This window comes from Camelina sativa, chromosome 6, assembly GCF_030686135.1.
Source record: "Camelina sativa cultivar CO46 ecotype springtype chromosome 6, ASM3068613v1".
Lineage (NCBI taxonomy): Eukaryota > Viridiplantae > Streptophyta > Magnoliopsida > Brassicales > Brassicaceae > Camelina > Camelina sativa.
Genome location: NC_141885.1, coordinates 22,604,311 through 22,615,883, shown reverse-complemented (window position 1 = coordinate 22,615,883; position 11,573 = coordinate 22,604,311). Strand labels below are relative to the sequence as shown.

General features: G+C 37.1%; 3 protein-coding genes across 4 annotated transcripts; 2 read left to right on the top strand and 1 right to left on the bottom strand.

The window, feature by feature from the left end:
• Positions 1–79: 79 nt before the first annotated feature.
• On the top strand, positions 80–1,486 carry LOC104792342 (uncharacterized). Its single transcript, XM_010518475.2, has 3 exons — positions 80–335; positions 858–939; positions 1,163–1,486. Exons 1-3 carry the CDS (start codon positions 273–275, stop codon positions 1,369–1,371), a joined length of 354 nt encoding a protein of 117 aa, XP_010516777.1. The 5' UTR covers positions 80–272; the 3' UTR covers positions 1,372–1,486.
• Positions 1,487–1,516: 30 nt separating this feature from the next.
• LOC104792341 (chaperone protein dnaJ 13) lies at positions 1,517–5,054 on the bottom strand. Of its 2 annotated transcripts, none has more exons than XM_010518473.3 (11): positions 4,446–5,054; positions 4,016–4,302; positions 3,569–3,766; positions 3,366–3,480; positions 3,200–3,286; positions 3,027–3,115; positions 2,818–2,902; positions 2,683–2,736; positions 2,302–2,382; positions 2,132–2,209; positions 1,517–2,043 (listed from the first exon to the last, which is right to left on the bottom strand). In XM_010518473.3, the coding sequence occupies exons 1-11, from the start codon at positions 4,596–4,598 to the stop codon at positions 1,654–1,656; spliced, it is 1,617 nt and encodes a 538-aa protein (XP_010516775.1). In that variant the 5' UTR covers positions 4,599–5,054; the 3' UTR covers positions 1,517–1,653. The 2 variants fall into 2 exon arrangements, with proteins under 2 accessions (XP_010516775.1, XP_010516776.1); XM_010518474.3 differs by having other exon boundaries at positions 2,857–2,902; positions 4,446–4,829.
• Positions 5,055–6,886: 1,832 nt separating this feature from the next.
• On the top strand, positions 6,887–10,147 carry LOC104792340 (putative glucuronosyltransferase PGSIP8). The gene is made up of 4 exons (XM_010518472.3): positions 6,887–7,395; positions 8,712–9,172; positions 9,255–9,402; positions 9,502–10,147. The coding sequence occupies exons 1-4, from the start codon at positions 7,055–7,057 to the stop codon at positions 10,040–10,042; spliced, it is 1,491 nt and encodes a 496-aa protein (XP_010516774.1). The 5' UTR covers positions 6,887–7,054; the 3' UTR covers positions 10,043–10,147.
• Positions 10,148–11,573: the final 1,426 nt, after the last annotated feature.

Genomic DNA, 11,573 nt, shown 5'->3' with positions numbered 1-11,573 from the left:
TATTAGCACCAACCATTTTGTTATTGGTTGTTTTTCAGTTCATCAAGTACCATCGTGCAAGGATGAGACTTGTCTCAATAAAATAGTGTGTACAAACAAATTGAATCTTTTTTCGAATACATACAAAAAAAACATACATTCTTTTCTTCAATTATCAAAAGCCTCCATGTCTGATCAACTCCAAACCTCAAAAAAAGTATTTATATAAAATAATAACATATAGTCCATATATACAGCAAGTCAGGCCCTGGCTCTGCCATCATCTAACTAAAATGAAGGAGACGATGATGCGGCGGCGCACCCTCATGTTCTGCGAGCAGCTCTCACTTCCATCGGTATGTTAATTATATTTGTCATACAGCTAGCTATATACGTTTCTCTTTATCTTTCTTTTCTTAGTTACTATATATATATATATATATATATATATATATATATATCAATTATTTCATGCATCTTCGTTTTCAAAAATTGTTCTTCTCTTGTTATTCTCAAATTGAAAGATAAATCTTAATAAAGAAAATTTGTGTTGAATGAAACCATTGTTGTTGACTTCCTCTTTGATCATCCATTAATAATAATACGTTTCTCAAAATGTTATCGCCTTTTTGATCTTCAGATTACTAGTTATATTCTCTTTTTGTTTTCATTAATAAATATGAAAATACAAACGAGTCCTACTTAAAAATTAATAAAAATGTACATAAGTATGTAATTTGATGAGTCAACTTGTTTTTATGTATCACGAAAGATTTAATTCATTATTTAACTCAAGTTAAAAAAAAAAAAAAAAAAATGGTGATATAACGGATGAGTAAATTAAGCAAAATACTGTATTAACTTGGAGTCCAAATCAGTTTCAAGTTATAGTGATAAACGCAGATGTAGGATGTATCCGTTGTCAAGACAGAGTCTCTCAGATTGTTTCCAAGATGACCGGTGAGCTCTCTTCTGCGTACTTACTCTTAGTTAGCTACTTGCTCTTTAAATCTATCCTTTTGTTTACTTGCATCGTCCTTTTTCACCCTTAAGAAGTAAGAAACCACCCACGATCTTTTGTTTATAATCCTATCTGTCACAATCGATTTTCTAAGATCGAAATCATTTGACCAAAATACTTGCGCATGTATTTGACCATAGACAATAAAATGGGATTTGGCAGGAATCGAAGAATACATGGTTGATTTGAAGAAGAAGCTGGTCATGGCACGAGGTGCCTTCAGGCCACGTTTGGTTTCTCTTTCTCATCAACAAGTCAAGGACGTTGTCTCTCAAACTACTACTCCTCAAAACGCCAAACACCTTTTGCGACCTCTAAACCTCTTCTTTCGCTCCATTTTCTCTCTTTGTTTACGTCCAAGCACATTATAAAATTCTCTAACTTGCTACAAAATGCATTACACTAATTTATAGAAGAACAAAGTACTTAAAATATCCTGACATTTTTGTGATATCATAAAATTCAGGCGACAAGATTCTATTTTCTTTCCATAAAGATCAGTTAATCAATCAAAGATTATGGCAAACAAGAATACTTAATTTATTGAGAAAGAAATGAATGTAAAATTTGAGGTTTAGATTACAAATCCCCGTAAGAAGTCTTTTTCTATTAATAAAAACAACAAAGTGGAGACTGGAGAGTACCGATAATACTCACTGCCCTTCTTGTGGTATACTCAGCTCATCATAGTCACCAACTGCTACCTCAAATGTCTGAGAATGCCAAGTATAGGCAATGTATAACTCCTTAGGTTGTCCCGGACAGGGATCGCAGAAGCCCATGATCCCTGATTTCTTCACTCCCTCATGGAGCTTGAGCTGCCCTGAGTCACTCACAAGGAAGTTCATGGGCACTGTCACATCAATGACTCCTGAATCCACTCCTTCCACTCCTTCGTGTCTTCTCTCTATCGCTTTTGGGTCACCATACAACGCTTTCGTTACTATTAGCCCATCTGTTTCAACTTGCCGGTTTCTCTTCCTTGTGGCTACGGTTTGTAGTAATTGCTGGGCTTTCTCAGCCGCTGCTCTTGCTTCCCCAACCTAAAACCCACAATTTCAATTACAAAAAAATTCATAATAAGATCAAAATAAATCTTGCTTGGCTACCAAACTCGTAAGTAACCATCACCTGGCCCCAAGTTTTCTCCATATTCTCCAAGGCCTTTTGTTTCTCCCTTTTACTCAAATATGGCTTTACCACAAATTTCTGTGTGGAACAGTGGAAATGTTTAATCAGGCAAACACCATATATAACAAGAGAGCAAAAGTTAATTATACTCATAGGGTCCAATCACTCACCTTTAACAAAAAGTAAAGAGATGTTGGAATAATGAATGCTCCAGTTGCAAATACTGGAGCTAAATGGGAGGAGAGCAGAATCTGCACGTTTTAAAGATGATAATCATGGATATGTCAAGGTGTCAAAAGTGAAAGACTTCCACAGAATAACACGGATGTCGGGTTTTGAACATAATAGAGATGGGTTTAGGGTTTAGGAGAGTTAAAGATGGTTCTATACATTCCATCCGTAGGCTTTTTGGATTGTTATTATGTTCTGTTGGTTTATAGCTTTTCAATATATTTTACTCTAGAGATTAAAACACACTCTGTTCTAATCTTATCTGAGGAACAGTAGAGATACCATCACAAGAAAAATAAAAGGAAGAAATTAACACTCACGGGAACGATCAGCTTTTGACTTCCACGGTGTAGCTCTAGTTTCCAAAAAATACCCTACAACAAAAGTATAGGAGTACCGGGAATAAGCAGATTGCATAATAGCTAGATGGCTCTAAAGGTTTAAAGAATAATTACCTTGATTCCTATTGTATACATCATTCTTACAGTACTGACCTCAGAAATCTTCCTTCCGCCACCAACTTCAATCTCAAGAGCATTGCTGAAAAAGTTACGGTACTGAACATTAATTTTTCCACACATGTAAAGACATTTTAAAAAAGGGTCTCCATACTCCAGCATATCATACATTAGGTTGCTCAGGATCATGTGTCAGTAAAACATACCTTCCAATTCTACCTACAATGCGACCGTGAGATTTGGACGATAGCTTACGTGTATAACGCGCTGATGCTCCAAGTCCACCAGCTTCAATCTAGTAAAAGCAAGATCACACTGAAGAAAGTAAGAGAGATGGTCGAGGTGGAACAGTTGGAATACAAGTTGGCAGTCAGCGTACCTTAAAGTCACCAGCAGCAGATATATTCTCATCTCTCTTCTTCCATCCAACTGTAATTGCTGATTGCATACCCAGTGCCAATTCAATCTAAAGGAAAAAAAATACATGAAAGTAGAGTAAACTGCTTTCTCGCCCATGAAGTCAAACCATAACAGAGTGAACATACATTTCCGCTTGAAGTTTCTGAAAGCTGACGAGTCCATGTGTTTGTAAGATTAATGGAACCATCACTGAAAGACTTCGAGATATTGATAGTCGCAGTTGAATGTATGGTTAACTGACTGCCCCGACAAGAAACCGTCGTTATAGTCATATAAACCGTTAAAGATGCTCAGAAAATAAATTTAATAGGAAAACTCATGAGCCTACCGTGTTGTCTGCATTCCAATAAGCGACTGCAAACCCGTTGAAGCGACAAACTCAATGGATGACACTGGAGAAAGCTGACGTCTCAGAATAGCCGTAGCAATTCCACCACCAGATTTTTCATTAGCCGCCAAATTTCCACCAATGGCAACAGCATCATCTTTTGACAACTGAGACTGCACTTGACTAGCCATAACCATTCTGCAGTTGCAGATGCAAGCACAAAAGAAAAGAAAAGGGTATCAAAAACCAAAATTTACTTCAAAATGAAACAAAGTAGTCAAGGCTAGTATTGAGCACCCAAAATTATCACACAGCTACTCATATATTTTCTCAGCAACCATCTAAAATCCAGACTAGTAAGTGTCTCAGGAATCAAGTTGGGCACCCAAATCAAGAACCATGCTACCAAAAAGACATAAAAAAACTTGAAAAGAACGGAATAAGTACCCTCTCATGATGCCATCACCGCCTAAAAAATGTGGGACAGACAAATTGAAGATGATTGAACCAGTGGGTTGAAAATGTGCCATCTTCTTAGCTTCTTCGTTTCTTCTCTTAATTCTTTCAAGCTCCTCTCTGATCTCGTCAGGTTTACTCAGCCTAGGACCAAGCTCTAATCCTGAAGTCAATCCTTCCATACCATATAAGTCATATATTAGCCTCTTAGTCTCATCCGACAATATCTCATATGCTTCACATATGCGTTGGAAGTTCTCTGTAGCCGCTTCTTTCATCTAACCACAAAATTTTGAAATCAGCCCACTAAGTAAAGCTAATTCCTTTATCTTAAATTAGCCAAATTGATAACAGACCAAGAACATCAAAAACGAATTGGAAACAAACAAATTTTTGATTGAGCAAATCGATTGAAGCAAACCTGAGGGGATTGGATCTTGTCAGGATGATAAACTTGAGCCCATTGACGATAAGCTTTCCTGATTTCTTCGTCGGAGGCCTCAGGTGACAAATTCAGGAGTGCGTAGAGCTCTCTGTTGGGTGGCCCGGTCGGTGCTGCTTCCCCGCCCATCATTACGGTACGATTCAATCGCTTCGGTGTCTGAATAGAATCAAAGGAAAGGGATATAATAAGAAAGAGATGTTTCCGGCGCCGGAGGGTTTTAGTGGGTTTTTTGCGGCGGATGAGGTTTTTGACACCGCTGCTCTCTCTCTCTCTCTCGGCTTAAGCTCGCTTTGACTCTTTGACCCCCTTGCTTGAATCCCAAGTCCATCTCTCTTTCCTTATTCCACCCCTTATATTTCTATATATTCTAGTTTTGACACCTTAATTTATGAATTGTTCAATTCTACCCCATTTCCCTATGGTAATGGGCCTAAAATGTCCAGAGGGCCTTGGCTAAAGCTCCAAATTTAATCTTGACCCACAATCGATTTCAAAGAGATAACAAGACTGATTAAGGAAAACTTGTAAGAGTTAATCTTTGTCTGTTTGTCATATGAAAGAAGATTTTGATTATTAATAAAAAAACTTGGAATACCCCTATATGACTCATAAAACGTAATAAAAAAATAATGTAGGAACCTTTCGATAAAGTAAATAAAAAAATATAGTACATATGTCTAAAAATAATGGAAAACCAAGTGGAAGTCAACAGAATAAAGAGACACTTGGGTATCCGTAAGCATCACGTAGACCATTTCTGCATTTCATTTCAGACAATAATATGGACCGACGCGGTTTCAACAACACAAAAGAGGAGTCGTATCGTGTCACATTGTTCATAATCAGTCAACGTGTTACTCTTCCATTTCCTTGCTCTTTCCCTTTAATCTACTACTTCCCCCCCCCCCCCCCCCCCCCCCCCACCTTTTTTTTTTTATTTGGTAAAGAATTTTCCACCAATATAATAGACTTAATCTTGTACTAATATTACAAGTAATATCCATGTACTTATAAATATATAAGATGGTTATTGTATGTTTAAACTGCATATATGTGTTGCCTCAGTCAATATCAGATATCGATAATTGGAAGTATATATTGTACGATCGTCGTAGAGCAATCTCGTTGGCTCGAAATTGACTATATTAGAATAAGAAGAACGCAAAACAATTATAAGCCACAATCTAAAAAGTACAATAGATTTTTTCATGGTAACTTCAAAATAAGTGGTATAAACAGACGTAACAAGTATGACTATAGCTATTGCGAGATAGATGGAAATGATTGAACAAGCAAATGCAAAGTGCCAAAAAACAAAAATAAAAACAAATATAGAATGACGATAACTGTTCACGTGGTTAAGTGCATTTTATTTTGCTGAGTAATTGTGAGTCCATTTTTCCACTCTATACAATCGTGTTTACTGTTTACCGACTCACGGTGCGTAGGGTCTTGACAACATTTCTATTCTATAGGAGAAAGATCAGTAGGAACATTTTTATTCCCATCCTCTCTATTCTTTGTCCAAAAAGTGAAACAAGAAAAATATCCCCTTAATTTAATCTAATTATTGAAATTATTTTTCTAAATCAATTCCTCTCATTTCCACCATTTTTACACCAATTACCTACACCATATATTTTTACCTTTATCACACACACAGAAATCAGAAATGGGTTGGGTTGGCTATATATATATATATATATATATGTTTCTTGACAGAATTGACTTTGAACATTGAATTATGTAGTGGAAATAAAATATAATGAACTAGGATGAGACTTGCAGTTGCACACCACTTGCCAAGGGACAACGGCTCAGTCACATGGTCCTCTATATTTTAAAAATTCAAAAAATATTTTTAAAATACGGTTACTTTCATAACTCACCACCTCTTAATTTATTAATATATTTTTTAAACTAAGCAAAACCTTAATGCATCATCTTCTTGTGCGTTACAGACTAAACAGAGCGTTACACATCTCCCTTGGTCCAAAAAATGTGACTAAAGAGATATGCTAGCTAGTTTGTACTATGTGCTAGCCTAGCTAGTTTGTACTATGTGCTAGCTAGTTTGTCTTTTAAACCCTTATATAACCTGGAATCAAAATCTTAAATATTTTTAAATTATCAATTACTATAAAGATTTCGAAATTTTCTTTTGAAAACGGAATACTCAATACAGGACGAATGTAGAATTCGATCAATACAGAAAGGTGTATGAACGGTGATAGATTTGTCTCGGAAAATGGAAAGTACTGAAATTACCATAATGAGCATTAATATATATAATTTCAAGTAATTAGCAATTAAACTTATTTTCGGTAAATGAGAGCAACTAAGGAATATATGCTCAACCATTAGTATTTATTTTGACTAGTATAATAACTTTTGTCATTGGCCAATCACCATTAGACCTTTTTAACCCTTCACAGTCTCCCAGAAACTCCCCCCTCTCTTTGATACATTCATTATATATATACGCGTATGCGTTTACATTTTCTTAAACAAAAAAAATATATCAGATTCTTCATAATTCTTTTTATTTGTTTAAGCAATTCGGACATTGTACAGAGACATCAACAATGCGTTTCCAGAGAGGCATATTGATATTGTGTTTGGTTCTGTCTCTTTTGATAATCGAAACGACGGCGTATCGAGAGAGACAGCTGCTGCTGCCGCTACAGCAAGAAACGGCGATAGATACCTCTAACGCGGTCGTAACGGTTCAAGATCGTGGTTTAAAGACGCGGCGGCCTGAGCATAAGAACGCCTACGCAACGATGATGTACATGGGTACGCCAAGAGACTACGAGTTCTACGTGGCGACTCGTGTATTGATCAGATCGTTGAGAAGTCTCAACGTGGAAGCTGATCTTGTCGTCATCGCTTCTCTCGACGTCCCTCTCCGATGGGTTCAAACCTTGTAAGTCTCTCTTCCGACTATTATAATAAACGCTGTCCGTTTCCAATTGCCATATATATTACTTACTTTGGAATATACAATCTTTATTTTATTTTTTATAGTTTTTATTTTGTTTTTTTCTCATAAACAAAATGGGATATTTTTCTAAATTAACTTTACTAAACTCTCTAAACACGAGTTCCATTTTGTAGGACACACTTGATTTGATACATTTATCATCTTCTTAGAAATTGAAGTAAGCAGAAAATTGTCACAATGAGACAACGACCACCTTATTCATAGAAAGTATCGTGACCACAAATATATAGGTTTAGGAGGTTTTCATAGTATTCTTTATAACTTCGACCCTTTTCTTTCTTCTTATTGGCTTCACGAATTCAAAAGGAACTTTAAAGACTTCTGTGCCTTTTTTTTTGGTCCTTACTATTTTTGTGTGAGCTAGTAAAAGTTTGGGGAGAATCAAAGGTTTAGAGTAGATATGTATAATGTATGTAGTTGAGACTTAGACCCACCCATTCAACTACCCATTTATATCTTATCCTATATATGACAACGCGCCTATCTGTATAGAAATTATCTTTGTTTAAGAAAATGTAAGCTCCGAAACTCGTTAGGTGTCGTCTAGTTTTGAAAAGAAAGTTTCTTTTGTTTCTTTCATAAGTTTTTAATTAATAATTAGTATTATGATAAGTTTTAAAAATAATCTTTTCATTATAAGATATTACACGCGTAGGTTTATTAATCATTTGACATTCTATAGACAGATTTAGATTAAACAAAGGGGTCCGAATGGTATTTGAGTATTTAATCACCAAAACAATCAATAAACCAAATGATCTTGGGTAAAAAGTAAAAACCTTAGTCAACAATTCACCCAAATAAAGTTAGAAGATGCGTAGAATAAAGAGAATGGGAATCAAAAGCGATCAAAAACAATAAATTCTTATTACAATTGAATGCAAAACATATAACTTAAGGAGAGTTGTTTGACTTTAGCGCTTTGATTGAAAAATGAAACCTTTTGGAAACAAGAAGAGCTGTTTTGGTCAAAATTATTAATTTATAACCGGCCAATCTGCTGTATAGATCATGCCATAGCGTCTACATCTCAACCTCATTACCTATAATTATTTTTTTGTCCCTTGAGAACTTCCGATGATAAAAACAAACCTATAATAAGTTCTAGCAGCACTTGAACTTACATGCATAAACAAATACTACTACATAAGAATATAAACATGCATGCATGGATTAGATGTTGGTACCGAATACGTGTGTGTGAAGGTACTAATTAATAAGCATATGTGTGTGAGCAGGGAAGAGGAAGATGGAGCCAAAGTGGTGAGAGTTGAAAATGTGGACAATCCGTACAGGAGACAGACCAACTTCAACAGTAGATTCAAGCTTACTCTGAACAAGCTCTACGCTTGGGCTTTGACTGATTACGACCGTGTGGTCATGCTAGATGCGGACAACCTCTTCCTCAAGAAAACCGATGAGCTGTTCCAGTGCGGACGGTTCTGTGCGGTCTTTATAAATCCTTGTATCTTCCACACTGGTCTCTTTGTGTTGCAGCCATCGGTGGAGGTGTTCAAGGACATGCTCCATGAGCTACAAGTTGGGAGAAAGAATCCGGATGGAGCTGATCAAGGCTTTCTTGTTAGTTACTTCTCTGATCTTCTTGAACAGTCTCTCTTTCGTCCTCGGAGCAACGGTTCTGTACTTAGTGGCCACTTGAGACTTCCCCTTGGCTACCAAATGGACGCTTCTTATTTCTGTAAGTCTTCTCTTTCCTAATCTTGTCTATAATACACATTTTGGATAATGTAATAACATGATCTCTATCTTGATACTCTCAGATCTTAAGCTAAGATGGAACATACCTTGTGGACCAAACAGTGTGATTACATTCCCAGGAGCTGTTTGGTTAAAGCCATGGTACTGGTGGTCATGGCCTGTTCTTCCGCTAGGGCTCTCATGGCACGAGCAGCGCCGGACTACTCTAGGGTACTTTTAAATTTGAAAAGATCGATGATGACTCACTTTCAATCTCCGTAATATAATGGCTGATATTAATAACTAATACTCTGTGTGATCTTGCAACAGGTACTCAGCAGAGATGCCTTTGGCCATAATCCAGGCAGTGTTCTACCTTGGAATCATACTGGTCACACGACTAGCTCGCCCTAATATAACCAAGCTATGTTATCGCCGTTCTGACCGCAACTTAATAGCGATCCAAGCAGGTTTCAAGTTGATCGCACTTCTCTCTGTAGTTGCAGCCTACATCTTCCCTTTCTTCACTATCCCTCACACCATCCACCCACTCATCGGCTGGTCGCTTTACTTGATGGCTTCTTTCGCTCTCTCCTCCATTCCAATCAACACTCTCCTCCTCCCAACGTTACCTGTTCTCACTCCGTGGCTCGGCATTCTCGGGACGCTTCTCGTCATGGCCTTCCCTTGGTACCCTGATGGAGTGGTCAGAGCCTTGTCGGTTTTCGCATATGCATTTTGTTGCGCACCTTTTGTGTGGGTTTCGTTCCGCAAGATAACTTCTCACCTCCAGGTTTTGATTGAGAAAGAGGTGTTGTTCCCGCGATTGGGAGACTCAGGGATCACTTCAGGCTTCAGCAAACTGTATTAGGAGTCTTTTTTTTTTCATTTGACATATTGTTTCTGTATATAAAAGATTATTATTGTTTCATTCACATTACATTTATATCAACTCACCCTAACCTTATTGCTTTTACCTAGTCAATTTCGGTACCACGATTTCACAATTAAACCTTGTTTGGTCTTGTTTAACTCACTCTCTTTTACACAAAGAAAATGAAGAATTAGAGCATGAAAATTTAAAGATACAAACAATTGAGCAAAGTACAGAACACTCTGTTTCTCTCTGTTCTTATTTGTGTCCCTCTTTGATTGCTCCTCTCTAGTTACAAAAGTCCCCCCTAGACTTTTTCACTGTTAAATGTATCTGCAGATCGTAAACACTGATCTAGGAGCAGTTCTGTTCGAGTGCTCTGGATTGTAACCAGCAAGAATGGCAAGGTGGATTACTTCCCTGAGTTCTGAGTAAATAAGTGCAGACTCCGGATGCTTTTTGTCATCAACGACAAATTTATGAACTTGATACCAATCTTTCAATCCAACCTAGCTAGGGTGAAGGTTTACACAGAAAAAATCAACTAAGAATGAGACATCTCAACGCAAACCTTAGCTCTCCACAAATGTCCTAGCATCGGTCAATTTTTTGTTTTTCTCTTATTTTTGAATAACAAAGATATATAAAAAGTTTAAAATATATTCTGATGAACAAAGATAATAACAAATCTTATTCGAATCCAATTACATATATATCTTTTCAATTTTTTTGGATAAAATCCATATATATGGCCACCGACTTATTACAAGCCGTATAAATAAAGATTCATAACCTACGTTGAATCTCTTACAAAATATACTTTCTATCTGGTTGATGTGCAAAGCTACTCAGATGTCGATGCCTGGAAGAAACAAGCGTAAAGAAAGATCCTTGCAGGAACCGGAACCGGAACCGGAACCGTCAGAGATTCCTTCTTCTTCAGCTGATCATGACTTGTCTTCTTCTCCTTCGACGAGACCTTGCTTTCCGCCAGGTGTCAACTATAGACCAAAAGACTTCGAGGTCATCTCGTTACTTGGACGGAAACAAGACTACTTGGGCGGAATTAGAGACTTATTGGCCAACCTTTCTATACATCTCGTGAACATCTACGAGTCCAATCCAGAACAGCTCTCAGGTTTGTCGTCTCCTTGTAGAACAAATCAATTACTTGTTATTTTTTATCAATTTATCTCTTCTTTGAGTCTTTCTCTTTGGGCAAACGTTTACTTATGTTTGTTTTTGAAATATGTACGTAGAAAAATTCAAGAAGGGTAATGATACAGATTGGTTCTTTATATCGAAGAGGAACAAGATGGGTAAAGATGGCAAAAGGCAGAAACGTGTGGACAAAGGCGGATACTGGCACGCAACAGTTGCTTCCAAGAAGATTGACGCTGGGCAAGGCCTCGTTGGTTACAAAACCGCACTATCATACTACGTTGGGAAACAACCTAATGGCGTCAAAACTAGTTGGTTGATGCATGAATACTGGATTGATCAGTGTCCGCCTTCTGCTGATGATGAC